The sequence below is a fragment of the Colossoma macropomum genome, unplaced genomic scaffold (assembly GCF_904425465.1).
Source record: "Colossoma macropomum unplaced genomic scaffold, Colossoma_macropomum, whole genome shotgun sequence".
NCBI lineage: Eukaryota > Metazoa > Chordata > Actinopteri > Characiformes > Serrasalmidae > Colossoma > Colossoma macropomum.
Window position 1 is genome coordinate 17019450 of NW_023494786.1, and position 25583 is coordinate 17045032.

Below are 25583 nucleotides of genomic sequence, written 5' to 3' on the forward strand. Positions count from 1 at the left end.
GGGCTTTAGTTAAATTTAGGGAATTATATGCCTTCAAAGAGGGGGGGGTGCGACAATTATTTATTATCGTCCACCCCTAATTTTTCAGGGATATGAAGCTGAAGTCATTTGTTAGCTTCTTGCTCAAATTTCCCTGTTCCACCTTAAATGGAGCAGCAGTTCTGACACCTGAGGCACCAGAATGTAACTACTGCACCATTTAACGGAAAATTTACCTAGCTAGCTACCGAGACATCAGCAAAGTACTAGCGATTTTTTATTTTTGTTATGAAGAAACACAATCTAATAATACATTGAAGCAAACTAAGATAATAGCCCTGTAGTCCTAACACTTCACCCTACCCCTTTATCTCACCAAACCAGGACACCCTACCCCTAGATGTGAACGTGCAAAATGGAGAGGTAAGGACAAAGTGGTAGGGGCAAGGAGTGAAATGAGATTGGGCCTAAATGAGAATGGACAATGTTGGGCCATGAACATCGACTGTCCACTTTGTTAGAAACATATACTTGTGCACTTACTGGCCACTTTATGTGTTCCACCTAGCTTAGGTTCCACTATATATGGGTATAATTACAGTCTTTAGTCTGTCTTAGCGGTTGATCAGTGGTCAGTTTCTGACTAATGTTGACCAGATATCAATGAGGTGGTTGATCAGTCTTCACACAGCAGTGACACTGACATGGTACTGGCACTGGTCTGGGTGTATCAGGCACAGCGATGTCACTGCTAGGGCCACCACCCAAAAGTATCCACCTGAGCACAGCTCTGTGATCAAAAACTGAACCCTGATAAAGGGCTAAGACGAAGGATGCCTCAAACAAACTGTGCGTCAGGTGGGCTACAGTTTTTAATTGTACACAAACAAGATGGACATACAAGCTAGGGGTATCTGATAAAGTCTCCACCATTCCAAAATATCCAGCCAAGAGCAGTCTTGCAGTCAGAACCTGACCATTGAAGTGTGGAGCAGGGGTCACCAAACTTACCCGCAAAGGGCAGGTGTGGCTGCAGGTTTTCATTTCAACCAAGCAAGTGTACGCCTTACATCATATCAGCTATTCAGCTGCTATAAGACTGAGACCAACTGAGTAAACATGTGGAATCAGGTGAGCTCCTGCGTGTTTGGAAGGCCTCTGTGGATAAGACTGGTGACCCCTGACACAGATGATGGCTAACACAAAGTCTGCTTGGAAAAAGATGAGCTACAGCAGGTTCTAAATAGAACCTTTGCCTTTACTAAAGAACCCTTGAAGAATCTTCTTTTTAAAGAGTGTAGTTCCAGTAGCTGTGATTTGCTATAAGCTCTGTAGTTATGTATTTTAGTTATATTAGCTATTATACTAATGCAGTTAAAAGTTGTATTGTTTTACCTACTCATAACACACTACAATAAGCATTAGAAAGTCCGCTAACTAGCATATTGATGGGAGACTATCATGTAACATAATTAGGACGTATTTAGTAGATTTAGTAATTTTTTTTTATGTTTTTTTCAGAAATCAGTGAGGATCAAGAAGCCCACAAAGTGGGAGTAAATTAAATAAAATCAATTTTAGCTGAAAATGAATGAACGAATGAATGAACGAATGAATGAATGAATGAATGAATGAATGAATGAATATATAAATTTAAACAAGCTAACTGCAGTCAAATCAACATTTAAGCATACAGTTAGGTATAAGGATTATTTTGCCTTTGACTATTTAGGTATACACTTAGGTGTATGAATACATTTGCACACTGTTGACAATTCTTCAAGGTTCCATTCTCTACACATTATCATTCTGAATCTGTAGGCTAGACTAACTACAATAAATTTCAGCATCCCTGAAATCAAAACAGGTACTGAGAAAACAGGGACAGACTAATGTTACACATAAGTAAAACTACAAAAAAGGCCCAGAGGACGGGAGAGCACCTGCGGGAGTAGAGCTAAATTGGTTGAGCTGTCGGTCAGCCTCTTCTCCTCAGGAGTAGAGTGAGTGACTCTTTGGGTAATGTTGGAGTACTGCACAGGCAGCCTGCTGAGAGCCACCTCACTGCTCTCCTGAAACAGAGAAAAGAGCTGTTCACAGGCAGTCTAGTCCAAAGGCCTGCACTCTCACAGCAAGACATGAATGTTTAACCAGAGGCTTCCGCTTCAGCCTGCAGGACAGAAGAGCTCTCGCAGGCACACAAGCCTCAAAGCAGTCAAAGATTTCACCTGCGGAAAAACGCAGGACCATTTCTAATGTGCATCCAAAAGACTATAAAACTGTTCAGTAGCTAAACAAGCTTACAGCAAGACTATAAAGACATTCATACAATTCGGAATTTGAACCCTTGAGTGCCTTTAATTTAAATGTATTAACCATTTGCTGAAATGAATGCAGCATTATTTTTGTAAAGATCTCTTGCTCCCCCTAGAGGCAAAGTTCTGAATCTGCATTGTCACAGCGCGATTTTAAGCATACACATACATATATGTTAGGGTTTTTAACTGCTTAAAATCTCACACACACACACACACACATATATATATATATATATATATATATATATATATGTGTGTGTGTGTGTGTGTGTGTTTGTGTACTGTGCAAAAGCTTGTATATCATTTCAACCCATTACCAAAAATGATGTATCATTACAATACATGCAAATAAACATAAATACGTTAAAAAAGTAACAAGAATGTCTTGTTTCCAGCAAGTCTGAAGAACAAAGTTTGGTTCCAGATTTCTCCTGGATGCCTCCAGCCATCGCCTGGATTTATTAAATTCCACAACCAGCACACCTGATTACACAGAATGAAGCACAGGTTGAGCAATAATGAACAAATAATACCTGACTGCCACACGGAGTGCTTAGCAGGATTAAACCAATACATTGACATACACACAAATGCACTACTTATCGTATTAATGTCATTTGTCTGTATTCTAATACTAGTGTTTTACTGAGCATATAAACACTTACTGCCCAAATACCTAAAACAGTACTGAATATGTAAGAATACAGTATTTGTATTCATGCATACAAATACTATGAATACACTATAGTTTTGTGAATCATTGTGCAGTTTGAGCAGGTAGGGAGTTTTGCTTCCATTAATAATAAAGCGAGTTATTCTATTGCTACAAGCCTGACAACATAGAAGAAGAAAATAGAAGAAAACGTTTTGGCGCTACACAGAACCATTTTCAAAAACATTTTATATAGAACCACATTCCACACGTTCTTCACCAATCTGAAGAACCATTTAAGCATGAAATGGTTCTATATAGGACACATGGCTCTTACTAAATGACCCCTGAAGAACCATCTTTCAGTGCGTAGGGCTCACCTAACCTGCTCCAGGGCCGGGATTTCAGATCATAAACAGCTCTTGGAGCAATGAGGCTAAGCTTCTGACCAATCAGAGACGATAGAGGCGGATTCTTCGGGTCACATTTGTGACCCTCGTGACGTTTGTGCGGTCAAACACGTGAATAACACCGCTCCAGTTTTACGGTCATAACTGCTTTACTTTCTACATATTTACGTATATTTCTTAAATAAGCTCCTCCTCACTGTCCCGCTATTGGCTGTTCGTCATAAACGTCACGCTTTCATGAGCATGCGCACAAGGACTAATCATAGGCTGCGTCCAAAACCACATCCAACCATTGTAAACTGTATACCAAACATCAATAGTAGGGTATTCAGCAATGTTGTATGTAGTAGTAGCAGCAGCAGCAGCAGCATGTAGTATATAGTAATATGCGGTTTTGGACACAGCCACAGCTTGAATATCTAAACCTGGGTTAACAGAGAAAGCTGTGAACCCCAGTTGTAAAACGAGTTAACCACTGGTCCATTTGTTAGGTTCTGTTGAGCTGAAACTCTAATCAATGATATACAGCACAAAACATAAGTGAGCATGTTTTAATAACTTTATTCTCTTTTTTAACAGATCTGTACAACCAAGAATCAAACCTTTATGAGTCTAGCAAAAACTGACCTGTACATGTCTATGCTGTGGGCAGGATTGCTTACACTCACTTAAATCAAATGATTAATCAACTAGCTAGGCAAACACTTCAAACCAGTCCTACCAACAGAGAACAAGGAGCAGATTTTGGAAAGGGGTCAAAAAGAAAAGAAAAATGTTCCCTTTGTTTCCTACACTCTCCCCAGTGTTATACAAAAGTACAGTGAAATCTTATTTACACAGATGTGGACAAGTCAAGAAACAGTTCGATGAAGCATTATAAGAATGGGGATGGTGAGGAGGAGATATCAGAATACTCTTTAACAGAAACTGTCTGAATTGAGGACATCAGCTGACAGTATTGCAGTATTGATGCAGAAATCAGTGGTTGCAATTCTACAATGAACTCTGAACTTGCAAACTGAGGAGTACACATACACCAAAACAGAGTCCAAAGTTTCTGCGTTTGGGTCACTGTGGTTCCCTATCCATTTGCCTGCTTAACACAGGTAGACACCCTTTCAGAGACTGAACACCATTAATTAGGCCGTTTAGTACCTCTATGTCCAACACAGACATATTACCACAGATTTAGACAATACACTAAACACAGCAGACAGGAGTGAAAGCCCATTCCTGAGACTCAACATAGATATTACAGTCCCTACAGCTTTCACAAACAGTCAGGACACTGCAACAAGTAGTGTAGAAAAGTGCATTCCCCTCTGCAGTTCTTCACCATTTTACAAGTGTTTATAAGGAGTTTACAAGTCTGTAGGTTACATTACATTATGCAGTCTTTACAGTTCATGGGAGTAACCTGCATTCCTATAGTAAAAGAAAAAAAATGAAGAGTAAATTCAAGTTTTCTGTCTTTATCCTGAAAAGTTCTTAGGTTGAAATCAGACATGTGGTGATAAAATGCTCTTATAATTGTTCAACTATTCAGTAATTCAAGCTGTGATATGAGCTGACCCCAATGGGAGCTAAAGGGCGATTCTCTGAATACAGAGAATACTAGCAGCACACAGGCAACCATATGGGACCATAACCATAGTGGAAAGTAGTGCTCGCCCAAAAGAACCCCAACAGACCAAATTAAAATGGTTGGAAAAAGTCCAATCAGGTTTGGAATTGCCAGAGTTCAACATCAGGAGAACAAAAGTGGCGTAGCAGCAGAAAACTGGGTGAATGAGTCCTGGCCAAGAAAGTCGTTTACCCAAATGCAATACAGATCATGATTAATGACAACTTACAAAAAAATAAAAACAAACAAAAAAAGCAAACAAAAAAGGTTTACATTGTGTATAACAAATTACAGGTACTGCAATCGAGTACATTGTAATTTCCATAGTCAAACCCAACAAAAGGGAAAAAAAAGGGAGGCTTCTTAAAGCTTTTATCTTCCACAACAAACCCACTGTGAGCACTTCTAAGAGCCAACGTGTGCCATCTCATGTGCCAATTGTAACACAGGGTTTATGGTCAGGGTGGATTTTCTAACCAACAATTCACAGAGTGTGTAGAAAACAGCTACTGAGCACAATAACCATTTAGATCTATGGACCCCAAATGAGGAGTGATGAAACTGCCTCTGGCATCGTTAAAGCAATACTTGCGGGCAGTTAGCCACACTACATACCGCAAACTGTGGACTCCTTGTGTGACTGGATGGACCAACAAAGGACTTGGCCAAAGGTGTGCTCTGAACAGGATTACATGCATACAACAGACACACAGACTCCTACTATATGCAGTTCATCTATCCAAAACAGAAGCCCACTCTCAGACATAGTGTTCTGGTTTAGAAGTCCCATCTGACCAGCAATTGTAGGGGTTCCGCTGGTCAGGAAAAACATGTAGTGAGGCCATGTAGTTCCAGTGAAGCGCAACCCAATGCCTTAGTGTATTCCTCCAGATACATGAAGAGGAACAAGATCAGAAATGGCCTTCAGAGAAAGTCATAGAGTGCCTCCTTGAATAATGGGCTACAGTTAGAAGCTGCATTTGGAGATGACGCTTGACACCAGGCCTATTCACACCGAAGGCAATTTGCAGGAAAGGTCCCACAGAGCGAGTGTTGGGGGTAGGGGTCACGTTTCCCCCCTAAGGCCACAATGCTGTACAGACAGAAGTTGGGGTGGAAGATCAGACAGGATCTGTGGAGCAGTGGTAGGTCTCCCCTCTCGTGACGTGGACAAGTCCTGTTCTACACACTGAATGTGCAGAAGCGTTTGGGGTGGCGGACAGCACTCTGGTTACGCTTTCCCACAAGGAGCCAGCCATCGTGAACCACCACCATCATAAAATAAATCTGGTTAAGCACATAAACTACTGAGACAGAGCTATGAAAACTGAAGTATGCACAAGATCAGTCCCAAGCCGAATATTTGACAGTCCTTTCAAACGTTACCAACGTTGAGTGTTGACGGCACCATAGTTATATTTTTAATGTACATTATTTTCTTCATATAATTACACTTTTACATCCATGGCATAATTATCCACAGTCAGATTTGTGCTGGAAGGAGTCTGGTTGGACGGAAAACATGATCAACTTTAATTTAGTTACAATTCTTTTTAAGATTTCTTTACATCTACAAGAACAATGAAGAGATTTTCCTCATTCACGTCTTATGGGATTTTCTCTGAATAAAACCTGGCTGTATTTTTAAATACAGTACATTATGTTGAAAGGGAGGAAACAAATCAAAAACCTCAAAAACAGAACTGAAAAGTACGTCTCCCAGTAGTCAGTGATGTGCACATCAGGTCAATCCTGCACGCCAAGACAAGATAAAAGGGGTGAGGAGGTGATAAGAGGGTGGGACGGGGGGAGGGGGTCAGATGGATCAGAAGCTGTCCACCCAGGTGGCAAAGCCTCGTTCTGCCAAAGTGCGGTTCAGCTGCACCAGCTGCAGATGTAAATAAAAAGAGAAATTAAATTAAAACTATAACCACCAATCACTTTCATGAAAGTACAGCAGTCTGTCTAAGTATTAGCAATTAAAGTTAAAAAATAGATCTGACAAAGCCAAAAATCCTGGTCGAGGATGGATGAGAATCAAATTGAGAAGTAAGAATATTTGGGGACAATGCAAATGTACTCACGTCATCTCCAACCATGTTCCACATTTGTACTAACGGAAGGCCTGTGTTATTGTCATAGTTCGTCACCTAAAAAAAAAAGAAACCAAAGTCATTTTTTGGTTTTAATCTGACATCATCTTATTTTGAACATTAATGTTTGCCACTTACCTGTGCGAGCAATGGTACCCCTCGTGTCATTTCTTCCAAAGCAGAGGTGGCTTCAGTTGAAAACCGATCCTCTCCTGTGAGGACATGAAGGCGCTAGTTATATAGCAGTTACAGGCAGCAAACTTTCCTTTGAGTAAAAAGAACAAATCATGCAAACGTGACAAAAAGCATCCCCACCAGGAAGAGGAGCTATGTTGTCCAGTAAAACCTCTGTTCCTTGGAATGGTAATGTCACAAAGTCCGACCTAAAAGTAAGAAATTATTTAAGAAAAGGCTTAAAGAAAAAACAAAAAACCTAAAGTGTCATACTCAACACCAAGCAGAAGGAGCAGTAACCTAATCTGACGAAGGGTATCAATCTTCACTCGGTCATAGCCGCCGTAGTCCACGTATCGGATCTCCACTTCGTTGGAATCCTTGCAGAACGAGATGACCTGCGCTCGCCACCATGCGCCATCAACTGCGGGAGCTGCACAGATCACACCAACTAGAGGAAATACAGAGAAAAGAAAATAAATAAATGGGTGAGGGAGTTCATGTGTGAAATTCACAGAGGAAGCCTACTTTTCTGTGTTTCCTACCCTCAGCTGGAGATGGCAGGGCGGGGGTGCCAGGCTGGGAGTAGCACAGGAACATCTGCTGGTCCAGGCTGCGCAGGGCATGATATGTAGGGTGGGTGTGTTGCTGGACAAACACGTGGCCAGCTGAGACGATATTAACCACAATAACCTCCACTGTCACACCGTTAGGAAGGAGGAGCTGTTAGATGAACAAAGACACAGCATTTACAAAATCTATTCAGTTATTCCAAAGAAATCCATCCCATGCCCATTCCCCCATCTAACACATCTGATTCAGTTTTATTAACTAATTAATAAGTCGCTTGTGTCAGATCTGCTGTGTTAAGAGTAGAGAAAACACAAATGTGCAGAGTTTGTCTGCAGAGAGGAGGACTGGGAACCACCAGTCATAGTCTGCTGTGAATATGATGAGTCATCATGAACAATACTGAGAAACCATCCTGAGAATGCATGCATACGAAAGCAGTGAGGAAAATTCCTGGTTTCTGGGACATAGATTAAGCCTGGGCTTAGGCCAAGCTGCAAAACCAGTGGTAATTCACCACAGAAGCTGTTTCAGTCCAGACTGAAGCCTAATCTGAGTCTGGGAAACCAATACTCCAAGTCCATAATAGCCACTGCGAAACAGCGCTCACCAACTTTCTTCCTAGAGATCTACCTTCCTGCAGAGGCCATTCTCGGTCCAAATCTAGAGAATCACTTGGCTCATCAACTGTTTCCCAAGAGTGTCATCAACTGGACCTGTGCCACACGTCACAGAGCAGGATTTCTTAATTAAGCTGCAAAACCTAAACCAAAAGTAAGAACAAATGTCTCTTCGGTCTCCTCCTATTGGACATGCCTTATCTTAGACTTAAATTATCTGGTTAATTAAGAAATCCCACTCTGTGAAACATCTTCTAGACGTGTTGGATTTGGGTCAGATCAGAAGAGTCCAACCTTCCACGAAGGGTCGGTGTGGCTGCAGCTCTTCTATTCCGAACAAGCTGGAACACACGTGATTCCACGTTTTAATTAGTTGGTCTCAGTCTTCAAAACAACTGATTGTGTGTGCTCCCACTTTGTTGGATTAAAAACCTGCAGCCACACTAGTCCTTTGCTACACTCCTGAGTTAGAGCTAAACTCTGTATGATTGTAGATCTCCAAGGCCAGAGTTGGCAGCCACTGCTATAAAAGATAGAAGAATCTAAGAGCCTGTTTGCACCTTGCATTAATGTGTGTTTCGTGTCCGGATACAATCTAGATAAACACTGGCTGGAGTCCATTTACCCTTTTCACATTGTACTTTACCCACATAAGAAGCACATCAACACATATGTCGTTTCCGTTTTACTTTTGTTTACTTTTTCCCGTTATGACACAAATGGACAAGATCGGCTTTGGGAATAACTCTAGCCTCGCATATCCTACTTCTTTTGTTGTCCTCTCACGTAGTAGTCAGCACATTTCCACTCACATAATTGCATATGGCTAATGAAAAAAACATTCCATTTACACTTGTGCTACATTGTGGTAAAGATCCATCTCTGACAACCGCCGAATGTGGTTTAAATGATTTGATCATGATCTGAACACGATACAGCAACACGAAGCCTGGTGCTATTTACACCTGGCTTTTCATGCAGTCAAGTTTAACCCGAACGTGGTCTGATCACCAACAACACATGCTGATGCAAGGTGTAAACAGGTCCCAAGAACAGACGAGAATTTTCAGTCTTCCTGCTCCAGATGGCTGGAATAAAAGACAGCAGAGAGTCCAAACTAGTCTTACCCAGGACGTCATGGGCAGCGAGGGCAACGTGAGTGGCAGTGGTGGGGGAGCGTACAGGTTGGTCAGGTCCAAGTCTTTGAATTTTTTACCAATCAATGCCAGTGCTTTATCTACTTGCTGCTGGGTGCCTGAGAGCAGTGGGGAATAATAATAAGAAAAAGATGAAGGAGAAGGTGGAGGAGAAGGAAGAGGAACAGTACGTTTACATCTAACTTACAACACAAATCAAAGTCATCATCAACTGGGCCTGGCAGAGCATAATGGCATATGCCACTCACTCACCTTCTATATGGCAGATTTGAAACTCTTGAGTGTAAGGCAGGGTGGAAATGTAGATCTTTGCACCAGAGCTCTGCTTCAGAAAGCTCACGTACCTCCCTTGTTTGCCAATTAGTCTACCAACTAGATGCTACAAACAAAAGAGGGAAAGGATATCAGCAAAGTCAATATTAGTGAGAGAAATGCCATATGGGTCCCATTAAATTCTCAATAACCAAAGAACACATTAGACACTGCTGTAGGTCAACAAAAATCATGGTTAGCTAAGTAACTGTTAGCTATTTACACACAGAGCTATTAAAAATGTTTTTCCTTTCATAGCTTAAAGCTAAACTACTTCACTGTGATTTTGCAATTGTCAAGCACAGATAGTGCATCTCCAGTCAGTATTGACCTAGGCTGAAAAATTAGGAGTGGTACTGAGAATGCTCACCTTTGGCACCTCTATCTCCCACACAATCAACTCAGAACTCTGTGATTGGCTGGACTGGCTACCACTCTGCTGGCCATCTCCTGTCCCCAAGGTGGAGCAGCTGTCAACTGAATCCATACTGTTCACATCCGAACCTAAATCAAATGGATAACATAAAAACACACAACCATCACCTTATGTTAATCAGGACTGAAAATGCTAAACAAAGCTGTATTTAAATATGACACATTGTATATTTGTTGTTTACTAATTATATTTTTAAGCTCACCATTTCCCCAAGCCTTCACTACACTATAGGCCAACCCACATACCACTTAGCAAAGCATAACTGAAGCACAAGTTCCATGAAATGCTATAATAGGGCGCACAGCACATTTGCAGACCATAGTAATGACTAACCTCAAAGCCTTCACAGGTATTAACCTATGCCTCTTTGAAGATCAACGACAAATAGCTGCTTAGCCATGCCATTACTGCTTGCTAAGCAACAGGCGTAACTAAAACATAACTGATACAGATGAATAGCAACAATACTTAAAACAATTGTGCTTTAGAGGATGCCACCTACAGTCACACTCTGTACGAATACCAACACCCAGTGACAGAAGCCCCTTGACTATGCTTTACGAAACTAATTGCTTGTATCTTTTAATCAGGGGCTAATTATACACATTGATGGAAATCTCACTTAAAACAATGAAAGGACAACATTTTTCCTACAAATAGGAAAACATTCAACTTTCAGGAAAGAGAAACGTCACTATAATGTAGCAGCAGGAAACAAAGTAAATTATAACCATATGGGGAGCAGGCAGGCCAGCATGCCTCAGAAGGAAAACACTGTCTGCAGAAATGACACAGATCTAAAATTTCATTGAGTGAAAACAAAACAGACAGTGAAGACTGGGACAGAGTCATGTAGCAAAACTCTTGGCTAGGCATTAAAAGATCACACTGCTCTAAAAGTTCAGGCAGATCTTGTGCATAATAAGATCACTACAGCACTACTGCAGCTTTTACTATCCTGCTGTGAGATACTATGGGGGAGGAATAAGATGGCAGGCAAATGACCAGGAGCTGCAAGAAACAACACCTTTTGTAAGGCACAGGCCGACGGGCGGATCACAGAGCACCAGCTCGAAAGACCACACTTTGCAAAGCATCAAAGAAATGACAAATGAGACAAGTGCTTCCTGCCACAGGAAGAGTAAAACACCTATACTCCTCACCTTTTGCATAGTATAATTCTATAATGTAACACATACACAATAAACTTTCAAGCCTCTACCAAAATGCTGAGTTCAAGAACAGGTGACAGGAAAAAAAGATCTGCTGGTGCACCCTGTAAGAATGTGCATGTGTAAGTGGCGGCTCTCCTCATGTAACATGCACTGTTTGGGAATTTGAGAAGTAGAGGTTTCCATGGGTCTAACAGTAAATTAGCTATGCCGCTCCACTGTTAAGGGGTAGCCCTCAGACTGCATTCATATCATCAGTTCACACCAAAATGTATTCCATATATTACAATGTAATATATAATTTATAGTATTACAATAGTAAAGTCATTATATCATGACAATACCTTGTACATTCACTAAATATCCCCAGCTCTTAGGTATACTGTAAAATAGTGTTTGTACAAAAACGGTTATATTTTCAAAACACAGCATGCATATCTACCTCCTATGCTGGAAAAAGGCATATATTTGGTTAATGCCTAAATTTAGACTGAAACTGAAAGTTTTCCTTTAATTAACTGATACTACAGACTTCTAGTTTTCCTTTCCTCTTGCATGCTGAGACCTACTGAAAGTTTCTCACAGTTTATTAAATCACGTCATTCTTTACAGTGCAATAATCATGGCACTCACCTCCCGACTGGTCAGCCTCTGCTTCACTGGTTCCGTTCCTGAGTCCTGCCCCGTTCAGTCGTGCCACCTCACACACAGCAGCTACATGCTCTGCAGTCAGCGTTGGCTCTTCCACACCTGTTAAATCAGAACTCTCCTGCAGTCCATCTTCCTTTTCTTCTGAACTCCTGGAGATCCCTGAAATTTGAATAAGGTCCTCTTTGCTCTCAGGCACGGCTGAAGACAAACCTGTGCTGAGGAGAAGGTCCTCACTGCTGATGCCGTCCTCCGACTGGCACGTGCTACATCCAGAATCTTCTGTTCCGGTTACGGCCTCCTCAGCCTGAAGCTTGGGCAACACTGGGGTTGATTCCAACTGTCCTTGAGAGGACTGCACACACTGCTGCTCATCCTCTGACTTCTCCCAGACTGAGGGGACAAGGCAGCCATTGATGACATCCTCTGCAATCTGTGCTGTCCGCTGCTCTACGTGATTTGCTTGGCTTTGGGAAGAAGGGCCCACCTGAGATTCACGGTGCTCCTCTTCCCTCATGGTGTCCTTTCCATTACAAGTGGGTGTGATGCTGCTGGTTGCCTCTGAGGCTTCACAGCTGCTCACCGCCATGACCTCCTGTGTAGCTGCTGAGATGACCTGAGTGATGAGCCCGGTAGCCAGGCGGTGAAGTTCCTCCATGCTGTCGCTGGTCTTAGCTGGCTCACCCACGTCTCCATTCTCATGGTGCTGGGCTTCTATAGAGGCATCAGAGACAGGTGTGCTGGCAGACAGGGGAAATGAAGCAGAAACCACGGGGCTCTCTGTGAGAAAAGAATGCTGGAACACAGCTTGAGCACACTGATCCATAACTGTGAGTGTTTTGGGGGGCAAGTCATCTTTGGTGGAAGAAAGGCTGTCTTTCACCAAGTCCGCTTGGACATTCTCAGCAAAAGGGACAGCCAATATGTCATCAGCCACCCCTCCTTCAGGCTCCGGGCGCTCTGCTTTGGGCAGCTCTGCACTCCAGGATACAGCAGGTGATATTTCCTTAGTGTCAAGTTCCTGTTGTTTGTTGGCCGTTTGATCCTGAGGCTGCCTAACTGAGTCCAGCTCTCCAACTGTGGACTCATCGCTTAAAGCAGCTGCCACTGGTCTCTTATGAGAAGTTTTCTCTACTACATTTGACGGAGTTGAGGTTGGAACGAGGGGCTTTTGCCTGACAGTCTCAGGGCTGCTCTGCAAGGAGTCTGTAGTTGCTTTGCTGTGAGAGGGTGAGCCAAGCTTTCCAGATGCTACCACTATTACAGGCGAGCTAAGAGGTTCTCCTGACGAGGCCTTTGTTGCAGGTGCATGAACCTGTGCTACGACCTCCTGCTCAGCAGGCCTCTGCTCTGTGGCCTTAGGTCTGTCTTGACTGGTTCTTTCATGTGTAACGCTGATGGCTTGACAGCCCTTATCCACTATCCCATTGCTGCCCTCACCAGGAGAAGCCAACAAGCCCATGGCTTGTCCCTCCTCGCTGTTGTGGCCGGCGATCCACTCTTTCTTGCGTGAGGTGTACCACCACCAGCCTATGAGCGCTACCACTCCAGGAATTATGTATGGGACAATGGAACGTAACCTCAGCGGCATCTCCTGTGGACCCTAGCTACAACTCCTAAGAACAAAGGAGACAAAAGAGAGGAGTTAGAACACATTTAGACAGGAGTTAGAACTCATTCATAAATCAGTACAGTACTCAGAATGGTTAAAAGGAACACCCACCTACCAAGACATGTAGACCCCAATGTGGGTAAATATCCTAAACTATTAACATATGTTGTTAAAAAATACACACAACATTTTATTTACTATGAAAAATCAATGGCTTTGTTCCAGCGGACCGCCATTATTTTAAACACACAATGCAAGCTGATGACTTCAAATGGCTGCAGTAGAGGTAAATGTGACAAGAAGAAGAGAAATAATGGGAAAGCATTTCTAGACAAACAGTCAAACCGGGGCAGCGTCTTCCTCTCCTGTCTGTCCTTCTTGACTTTAACTGTAATACACTCTCAGTGTCAGCATTTTTATTTATTTCACTAATTCTACTTGACAATAGCTAATACTGCTGTCATCAGTGTTTTCTTCTTGGCTAATGTCTCATTTCAGACTGAGCCAAAGTGAACATATGTTATATATGCTTAACTAACCAGCAAAAGCTCATTGGTCAACAACAAAAGGCTGATTCCAATGTTCCAACTGCTTGACGTCACTACTAGGGGTGGTCAGATTATTAATGACTTAAGTGAACTGAAACGATAAGATTATTACAATAGGTGACTTTATATGTTATTATATTGTTCTATTACATTGTTATTACATGTTGCTACTCAATTTATAATGTAATAACTATCACCCAAAGTAAAATCTTTCCACATTGCGCACAAAAATATGACTTGATTGGAAGAGGATTTTATTACATTATCAGCAGTTTATCATCATGAGCCTGCGTTATTACATTATGAGTCTTACTTGTTGATGTAACACACAAGTTCACTGTATTCAAACAAACGTGAGAGTCGTGCATGCAGCTAGTTATCGGGTGAGTAGGCTGACTGTGTACGGGAGAAACACAGGAAAACAGGCTGAAGACTTGATGAACCAGTTTTTATGGTAACAGACAAAAAATACCTCTGCAAAAATAATTAACAAAAGAATTTCCATTTGCATAGGCTACATACAGGAGCTGACTGCATTTTTTAGCTTGAATAAAACAAGTTTAAATTGTAAATGATTAAAGTTGACATTAAAATGTTTTCTAAAAGCATTTCTGCTCCATACTCTTTATCTGTGAAGGGCTCTCTTTTTAAAGTTTCTGTCTCCTTACATTTTTTCATCATAACCTGGAAGCTCCACACACTTAATCTTTCATAAAGGATCAAATATTTAATGTTATTAGTTAATTAAGCTTCATGTTCCGTTAATGTTTCTTTTGTGCAGGAACTGTGTACCTGTACATTTTCATGCCATATACTTCAAATTTAAGGCAAATTAATATTGACACACTTTTATGGGTTATCAGTCTCCTTGTTTACTAATAATCAGTATCATCCTGAAAAAAAAATTATATATATATATATATATATATATATATATATATATATATATATATATATATATATATATATATATATATATATATATATATAGGTCGACCCCTAGTCACCATCCAGAGTGTAACAAAAACTGACCTGTGAGCAGCAAGATTTTTACAATTTTATAAAGAATAAAATATTTTGTATGTTTTTCACAACATATTTTAATAGTTTAGGGTATTTACACCATATAAAGGTCAAAACGTCTTACCAGTCAGGGTTCCTTTTAACTTCACACAGTTTCAGCTCACTTTTCTAGCTGCTTCGATTACCTGGGAAAAGAAAAAACTTCCTAATCTTCCACACAAATTTTGAGCACTGCCTTATGACAAGTAAAAGTTCTCATTCCAAAACGCATCACAGACCACTTTCAAGTGTTTCAATGTGTTTTCCATTATACATCAGCTATAATTCTTTTTGAGAACTCATTATATCCACAATTGTTACAAATGGATATACAGCGTTTTGGAATGAAAATCTTCAAATGCAGCTACAAACGACTGAAACCAAACTACTGCTCATACCCAAAGGTGACCATCACTCATCCTAAAGTAATACTGCCTTTATGACACAGTATACCATGCATAAATTCTACTGGACTGTAGTTTAGTTCAATAATGCAACATATCTTGACCCAAAGAAAATGAACCCAACTTACGCAAGCATGAATTCAGGTCCTAAACTAGATCCCTCTAACATTAAAGGTGGATGACAATTTGTTGTAGTGCTGGAAAAACTGTATTATCAATGAGGATTCCTAAAAAATCCTTTGACTCCATCTACACTGAGAAAGACACTCCAGGTACACTGTTTATATTTATGGTGCAAGAAATGTTTTTAGTAAAACTATACAAGCAATGCTTATCAAGGTTAAGATCTGACTACTATAACAAGCAAGGAAAGGATTTTTTTTAATGTTGATATTCAACAAACACTTCAGATATATAACTCTGCATTTTGTTCTCTAGTCTTAGCTACATTATCACTATGGACAATGTAGAAGTCTACATGACTCACTCTTCAGAACATAGGTTTGCTATATCTAAATCACATTCTAAAGAGTTTTTTGCATCTAAGGTTTTGTTAAATATACAAAGCAACTCTGTACAGATAAAGTAAGAGATTGTAACAGGGCAGCTGGTTGCTCCTAAGCAAATCAGATATGGAGCTCCATGGAACTACTGACTTAAAAAGACAGCAGTATAAAGACTGAAACCAACTTAAGATGTTAACCACTTTATTTACCAAACTAATGAACTTGAAAGCAAAGGTGAATATACTTACATACTTGTACAATCTTTTAATAGCTGCAAAACAGACACTTTTCTTGCTCCAGGGGCCTGCTTAGCTATGCTCACATATAGTACACATTAGGAATGGCTGGCCTGTAAAAAAGGGGAGGATTCTGTGTACTACACTAGAGTAGAGAGGGCAGTGCCACACAGCTTCAGTCTAAGCTAACAGGCTGACTGGACTACGTGCAGAGACCCCTCCTGCGCTCATTGGCCAGCAGCCGCTACATGTTAAAAAAAGGACACCCAAGCATGCCTTTCCTTAACTGAGCCAGAGAAGCCCAGCCTGTGGAAAGGAAGGAATGCATTGAAGGGGGCGACATGCCTCCTTTCTACATTGCACTACATAAAAAGGAGACTGTGCTAACACACTTTGAACTTGGACTTTGACCCCACAGAGATGGGCTGAACTGGGGAGTGCCAGTACCCTGGTAAAGAGAAGGACAAACACTATGCACCACATGGCATTCTTGCCAAGCTAAATTGTCCATATTTAAAATGACTCTCAAAACCTGGATACAACTTTCTCTTCTCAATGGACGGCATCTCACAATATGGACGAAGGATCTCTTCACTGAGATTACGCTCATAAGAGGCTCAGCTATGAATGACGGTGGATTAAGACAGGCGTCTGAAAAGTGTGATGTGTTAGTCCCTTTTAAAATGAAAGCTAAGGGCATCTATCACTGAAAAAAGCAAGTTAGAAGACCAAAGCTTGTGTAATGATCAACTGTTACAAAGTCATTACACTAACTTACTAAAAGAAAACAAAGATTGCATCAGTGACTACTATGTCCAGAAACAGAGTGTAAACATGAGCCATATCTCTGGACTAACTGACAGCATAACCCAGAACACCTAGGTCTAGGCACTGGAACGTCTATTGAGTTTCTGTTGACTCTGGCTATTATTGACCAGTGAACTGGAAGGAGAGGGCCTTAACTGGGAGAGGATAAAGATGGTCAGTCTTACTGCCCTGAGCTGCCTTGTCTCAACAAACACCCATGGCCCCATTTCTATTCAACAATGGCTTAACGCACAAACACAAGCAATAGGCCTAGGTCAAAGAGAATAGGAGTGTGCTATATGATTGTATGGAACAAACAAACAACTGGTCTAACTCCCCTTCAAAATGGCAACAAAATAACAGCATAATAATCAATAATATCCACAATATCCAAGGCACGTGCACTAACTGAGGAAAAGAAATCTTAAAATGATCAGCCTTAGAGCACTATTGCTTCCTAAATCCTGTCATGAGGCAACAAGACAAACAAGCAAACCACATGTCATAAGGAGCACTTCTATTTTCTCATCAATAACCAAATATACTGACAACCAGTGCTGGGCAATATATACTATGTACCAGTGATGCTACTTTTCAGTTTTAGTGATATAGCTGATAGATAATAAGCAAGACACCCATGATATTATACCTGTAACAAAGTGCAGCCCATTTTGTCAAGTGGCTTGTTTTAGTCTGTTTTTATGTAATTCTATTTTGTGCACTTTACTCAGGGTAGCCAGGAACTCACGGTTAAATACAATGCATGTCATTTGCTGGATGCTTCAGATTGTTTTGAAAGAATCCATATAAATTAAATAAACAGTAAGTTTCCCTTTTCCATTTTCAATACTGTACAAGGTTCCTTTCAGTGTCATTTTAAGAGAAGATGAACAGAAACCAGGCTGTCAGGTTTGTAAGACATTCTTTTAGTACCAGTACTCAGGAAGAATATGTTCTTTTAGTTTGTTGACACTAAGAAATACCATCCGATATTGTGATATATGTGGAAAACATCTAGAGATTATCAATACCACCCAGCACTACTGACAAACACCCTAAATCATTCAACCAAAACAGAAGTGTTTCTACTTTCATATTAATAACCAAAACTGTATATTCGACAACCAACACACTGGTCTTCCAACAATGACACTGGCCCCCTGTAAAGTAGCCCCCATGGCTACCACACATGAGAGTCACTGTCCTCAGTTCGAGACCAGTCACGTGTCTCAGGCTGCAGTGAGACTTGAGCGTGTGCGGTCTGGTCAACACAAAAACACGTCAGTTCTTATTTTTGCTGTCCACAGCCGACGTTCACCTTCGATGAGGTTAAATAAACGGTCGCAGAGTGGACGTGGAGCGCATGGCCGGCCGTTATCACGGGCCTGGGCGCTTTAGAGCACACACCGAGTCAGGAATCACGGTGCGCCGCTGTACGACCTTGGTGGGGAGAGATAACGGCGGGGTCACCGGATTCACTCCACAAACTCTCAGTGCTAAAACGCACCGACAAGTACAAGAAGCATCTTAAGCAGCTTATTAGCCAGTGTGTCCGCGTTTAGATTACAAAACAACCCGCACTGAGCCTGTGCTATTATACGCACCAGACACTACACAGCCTGCTTCGGCTCCCCAGATCAGTGTGAGGAGAATTTTGAACCAGCACTGTCGTTTTTCCCCTTTTCCGACATAACAAATATGGATAATTGCGAGAAGTGTTAGTAAAGGCGTGGGGAATACCACAGTAAGGCAGTCTGAAAGCTGTCCTGAGAAGTGTAACCGTGCCGAGGCATCTGGCGCATATGGCTGAAGTTGGCTTCTTATTCGTTAGCTCCTTGTTTTAGTTTTTCCCCTTCCACCTTAAATGGTGCATCAGTTACGGCTGCACCATTTAAGGTGGAACGGGAAAATTCGAACAAGAAGCAGGCGAGTACGAAACCGACTCCAGCCTCGTCTTTCGCCTCGAGGTTGCAGCAGGCTAGCTACATGTGCGCTAGCAGGCTAGCACGCTACTGCTAACCCAGCCTGGAATGAGCTAACTCACTCCTTCACAACGGAAAGCGAAACTGTGGTGCTTAAAATACAGACAGCACTTCTGCAGCGAATCGTAAGATGCAAAATCTGCCGCCTAACTTTAATAACCGGTACTGGACGCGTGACCGCGCTGCTGCTAACTGCTGCATTTTGACCTACAGCGTGTTTATTAGAGTAACGGTAGGCCGAGGCGCTGGATGAATTAATACAGTGCAGCCAGCAGAGCCATTAGCTGCACACAGAGAGGTCATCCACAAGTAAAAGCCACAGAGATGGGATTAGTGACTTTAGAAAGTCAGCCCAGAAACCTCGATCATCGCTTGTTAGAAAAAAAATATATATATATTATCGATATCTGACTAAATCTCTGTCTATAAATAGCAGTAGCCACTCGACTGCTGGCGTGCGCAATATATAGAAATAAGTCTGTAGTTAACACGAGGCTGTAGTAAGTGACTGAGCTGAAGCTTCAAATGTCAAAATTAGCCCCACGCATCGTGAACTGACTGAGCTAAGGTTAGTTAGCTTACCTCGCTAGCTAAGGGACATGAATGAACGAGCCGTTCACCGCAACTCGCTGCAAACAGCCAATTACTGTCGTGAATATTACTAAGCTAGCCTGGCTTATTACTCACCCCTGTAACACTGTGAGCTGGAGTTAGAAAGATATTAAAAATACAGGCTGTGAATCTCTCGCAGTCACTTGCCAACCACATAACGTTACTGAATGAGCGCTTGTGCAAAGTGAGACGGCTTTAAGTCGTGTGTTGGCTGGGAAGCCATAATTAGTTATCTAACAGTTCTGTTTTAGCTGGTGAGAGGCGTTAATACAGTCTAATGAATGACAGCCGGATCAATGACAGTGAACAAATAGGTACAAAGCAAAAAAAAAAAGCACCGAAGACATATAAAGCATGGATGGGCATGTTCACTAATGTTAACCACACCGCTAGCTAAAGTAGAGGGCAACACTGAGACACTGTAAGAGAAAGAGCAGCGAGCTAACGTTAACCTAGGCAGCTAGCGCCCGTGTCCCACATGAGCGCTCTCTCCGGGTCGAGCTGTGCTCTCAGCACCGCAGCAGCTGCACAAACTCACCGTGTCTGTAAGTCCTCCTCGCCGCCACCGTGAACCGCACAACCGTAATGATAAAGCTCAATAACCGTTTCGTTCTGTGGGCCCAGCACAGCCCCGCCGTGTCCCTCAGCTCGGTGTGTGTGTGTGTCTTTCTCTCCTCCCCACGTGTTGACCGACCGAAATCACACTAAAACACAGACGTATCAGCTGATCAAATCTCGCGACAGTTGCTCGTCTCCCTGCGACTGTGGAAGATCTCGCGACGCTTTGTCCTGAAATTTTAGTGTCAAACTTACACGGTTAATTAATCCTCCGAAATAACGCAAATCATTTTGCTGTTCATAATCGTGTCTGCTCTGGATTAACTTAATATTTGTTTGGGGCGCTGGTTCCACAGACCTGACTGCCATTGAGAATGCACTACTACAGATTTATAGGCCAACTCCTCGTGCTCCTTGCTTTAGAGCTTTATAATGACAGTCTTATTATGGGACAGCGAGGTCTAATTGATGCCTGGTGGAATTACGCAGAAGTACAGACTAAATGAATAAAATAACATCCACACTGTAAAGAATTATTTCTTTACAGTTAAGAAGCTTATCTTTTTCAGTTGCCCAAACTTTTTGTGTCGTAACTTTTTGTGTGTAACTTTTTACAAAACAGTACACAAATAAAGAAGGTAGGCAAGTTTTATGAATGCATTTTATAACCTTACACTATATGTTGCTACTAAAATACTTAAAAGTACAATTATAAAAAAATAATGTATTATGCAGTTGCATATAAGTTTCAAGTATGAGCAGCCTATATTGTATAAAAATATATCCCTGTCCCAAATAGTCCCCAAAACCCTGTGTTCCTCCTCAAAGTGCACACTTTGGTGAAGTCAACAACATGCAGATCTATAGGGTAAGGGGGTTTTCACACTAGAGTCTTTTTCTGGTCCCAGGACTGCTTACTCTGTGAGTTTGGTATGCTTAGTCAAGTGTGAAAGCTGTTATTGAGCCCGGGAGTGGTCCAGAGAACCGATCTCTGATCCACCTGAAATCAATGGTTGGGGTTCACTTCCAGCAAACTCTGGTTGTGTGATTGGTTCATTGAGGTTTTATCTGGGACAGGCTCATGCTACACACAGCACATCAGTCATGCTTTTTTTTCTTAATAAGCTAGTTTGTTTACCTACAGTATCTGAGTTCAGATTACAAGCATAATGCACCTCAATGACAAGTTAAATGAATAAACAAATATACTTTTCCCCCTCACATCTAATATCTTCCTTTCTGCTGCGTTGGTCAGACAAATGTAAAACAAAACCAGTCTGATTGGTCCTTATTTGTATCTAATGGAATTTTGGGTAATAGGCTGAGTCTGCACTGATGTAGTCTTCACAACGGGCTGCAGTAAGGGTGCATAGAGGGCGGTCCAGAGCACCTCTTTGAGCAGGAAAATGAGAAATGCGACACCCCACAAGCCTGTGTTCCTTGTGTGCACCAATTGTGGACCACAGAGTCTCAGGCGCACCATTTGGGACTGGGCTTATGTTTGCTCTCTCATTGGGTGAGGTAATGGGGTTAAGGCGACTTTCTTTCACACTTTGGGCAGCTGTGAATTAAAGCATCTGTGAAAACAGGAAGACCTAATGCTGCAGCAGGTGATGAACTGCCTGTAGATTTGTCAGATAACTAGGCCTAAACGTAAATGCCCCATTCACTTGCCTCATATACATGAAAACTTAGAAAACACTGATTTTGGTGTTGACAAGAGGTTTGCATCTTGTAAGCTTTCTAACTCTGTCACTAGTACAGGGGTATCTAATATTGTCCATGAAGTACAGGAGTGGCTGCAGGGTTTCATTCCAAACAAGCAAAGGCACACTTGATTCTGCTTGTTTAATCAGTTGGTCTTGGTGTCCAAACAACTGCTCATGTGAGCTCCTGCTTTGTTGGAATGAAAACCTGCAGCCACGCTGGCCGTCTGCTGAGAAGACTGGACACTCTTGCACTAGAGAGTTGCTACAGATGGGAGGTTTTCTTGTGATTTGAATGACAGTTGCTAATGTATTATTATTCACAGTTTAGCAGCATTTTTTTCCCCTGAGTTCATTAGTTTTTAAGTCTCTATGGTCTTTTGTGCCTGTTGACTCAGAAGACAGAGTCCCACAGCAGAAGCTTGGTGATGTGAGTGGGCTTGATGCAGAGGTGGGTAGAGTAGCCTAAATCAATACACATTGTGAAAGTTGTTACTTCAGTGAAATAAAGATTGAAGTACAAAAATCTTTTCAAAGAATAACTCAAGCAGAGGTACACAAGCATCAGGTCAAAAATGACTAAAGTACTGCAGAAGTAAAGTGAATGCAGCATCTATCAGCATAGAACCTGAAGTTATATAAGCTATTCCTTTCTTTTCGATGAAGTCTTGGTCAAAAATAAATGATAAATCAAAGATGACTGACTGCGGAGCAGCACAGATGCTGTCACCAACAACACAAAATGAACTTAAGCATAAAAAAGGAATTAGTTAATTAATGTTAATAACTAAAATGTAACTGGAAAACAGGTAGAATACTTTCCTCATGAACATACTTGAGTGTAAGTCAAAGTATTACAGTTTGAAAATATCAATTTCCATCAAACACAAATACAAATACATCAAATTTTTACATGAGTAAATGTAACGAGTAAGTACAATTCATCTCTGGGTTGATGTAATAATTGTATGAAAGGAATGTAATAGTAAATTAGTGTGTTTATCATACAACCCTGTTTGCAAAAAAGTTGGGATGCTGTGCAAAATGTAAATGAAAACTGAATGCAATAATATGCAAATCATTTAAACACTATATTTTATTGAAAATAGTACAAAGACAGCATCAAATGTTGAAACTTATAAATTTTATTGTGTTTTTTAAAAACATATTTTTCAAATTTAATGCCAGCAACATGTTTGAAACCATGGTGTTACATCACCTCTTCACTTTGTGAAGTGTTTGGGAACTTACACACATTATCTAAGCCACATATTCTTCTGGGTCATGGGGGGCGGTGCTGGAGCCTCTCCCAGCAGTCATTGGGCAGAAGGCAGGAAACACAGTGGACAGGTTGCTAGTCCATCGCAGGGCAGACAGACAGACATACAATCACACACACATTCACACCTAGAGGCAATTTAGCTTCTCCAACTGATCTGACTGCATGTCTTTGGACTGGGAGGAAACCCATGCAGACATGAACATGAAAAAGAACATGCAAACTCTACAGAAAGGACTCTGGTCGCCCAGCCAGGAATCAAACCCAGGACCTTCTTGCTGTGAGGCAACAGTGCTATCCACTGCACAGGTGCTCAGGTTGGGGTCTCTTTTGTTGTATTTTTCATTTCATAATGCACCAAATGTTTTCATATGGTGACAGGTCTGGACTGCAAGTTGGCCAGTTTAGTATCCAGACTCTTTTACTACAGTGCAATGCTTTTGTAATATGTTGTTTGTCATTGTCTTTCTGAAATAAATAAGGCCTTCCCTGAAAAAGATGTCATCTGCATGGCAGCATATGTTGCTTCAAATTCTGTAAATATATCATTCAGCATTAATGGTGCCTTCACGGATGTGCAAGTCACCAATGCCATGTTCACCAATGCACCCACATACCATCACAGATGCTGGATTTGAACTGTGCACTGTTAACAAGCCGGATGGTCCGTCTCCGTTTTAGCCTGGAGAATGCTGCATCCATGATTTCCAAAAAGAATTTCAAAGTTTGATTTGTCAGACCATAGGACACTTTTCCACCTTCACCTCAGTTCATCTTAAATGAGATCAGGCCCAGAGAAGGCGGCAGTGTTTCTGGATCCTGTTTATGATTTCTTCATTGCATGATTTTTAACTTGCATTTATGGATGCAGTGTTGAACTGTCTTCACAGCCAATGGTTTTTCGAAAGTGTTCCTCAGCCTATGCAGTGATTTCCATTACAGGATTGTGTCTGTTTTTAATGCAGTTCCGACTAAGGGCCCAAAGATTATGGCCAGCCAGTTCGGCCTGGGTGACAGGGTGATGTAATCAGATATCGTCAAGTAACCTGATGGCAATGTGTAAAAGGCAATTTTACAGAGAGAGAGAGGGAGAGACAGAGAGACAGAGAGAGAGAAGTTTGTTAAGAAACTGCCTGTATTAATTGACTTTGCATCACGTTTGCTGACTTTAAAGCACAGATTCCCCTTCATTTACTTTATGTGAATGGAACAGAAAATGAATGCTGATGTGCTTTGGAACTTCAGCTCACCTCAAAGTGACTTGCGGCTGTAAAAAATTAGCTAAAATGACTTAAAGTTAGCATAGAGCAACTAAGTTAACTCTAACCTGAAGAGAAAGTTCCTCTGATCCTTGTTTACGGCCGGTGTTCTCAGAAAAAGATAATAAACAATATTAAATAAAATGTATACATAATGTTTTATTCACTTTGACTCCTAAAACATTGAGTAATAATGGGGCATTTAAAAGCTCCAGTAGAGTAAACTCACCACTTTGTCTGCTACGTGTGTTTTAAAATATGTAAATTATATAGAATATTTTCTGTACAGATTAGATGGTTACCTGAATTATGAAAACGCCTTGTTTCTAACATGGAAAGCACGTAGGTATAGTTTCGGAAATCACATGCAGTCTGAAGTTTCTCCAGCAGGGAGCGCGGTTAGGAGGCAAGTAGCCGCAAATCTGCAGCAGAAGCAGCTCATAAACGTCTGTGTTTACAGTAACGTTTATTAGAAAGACAGACGTTGTTGTCAGAAGATGTTGGGCTACTCCACATCATATTACTTATTATTTGAGTTTTAGTAAAGATTTTCATGAAAACAGTTAATATTAAAAAAGCAAATAAGTTAAAATGGAGTAGAAAGTAGGCCAAAGCTGTGCTTGCCAAAGATTGTGTTTTAGGGTGGGTGGGTGTAGTGGGGGGCGATATTATCGATAATCGCGATTTTCACAGTAGAAAATATTGTGCTAATTATTTTTAGATATCGCCCAGACCTACAGCCAGTATTGTTTTTGACGTTGTCCCTTACATACAGAGATTTCTCTGGATTCTCTGGATCTTTTAATGATATTATGTACCGTAGGTGATGAGTTCTTTGCTCTATGTT

The 25583-nt window shown here is 41.2% G+C and overlaps 1 protein-coding gene across 4 annotated transcripts; it reads right to left on the reverse strand.

Moving 5' to 3' along the window:
• Positions 1-3900: 3900 nt before the first annotated feature.
• On the reverse strand, positions 3901-20627 carry akap1b (A kinase (PRKA) anchor protein 1b). Of its 4 annotated transcripts, none has more exons than XM_036562418.1 (12): positions 20473-20627; positions 15473-15533; positions 12151-13781; positions 10280-10413; positions 9850-9976; positions 9568-9695; positions 7796-7973; positions 7551-7701; positions 7392-7459; positions 7215-7288; positions 7068-7133; positions 3901-6871 (listed from the first exon to the last, which is right to left on the reverse strand). In XM_036562418.1, the coding sequence occupies exons 3-12, from the start codon at positions 13754-13756 to the stop codon at positions 6809-6811; spliced, it is 2595 nt and encodes an 864-aa protein (XP_036418311.1). In that variant the 5' UTR covers positions 13757-13781; positions 15473-15533; positions 20473-20627; the 3' UTR covers positions 3901-6808. The 4 variants fall into 4 exon arrangements, with proteins under 4 accessions (XP_036418311.1, XP_036418327.1, XP_036418320.1 ...); XM_036562434.1 differs by lacking the exon at positions 20473-20627 and adding an exon at positions 16550-16653; XM_036562427.1 differs by lacking the exon at positions 20473-20627 and adding an exon at positions 16546-16645.
• Between the last annotated feature and the right edge of the window lie 4956 nt (positions 20628-25583).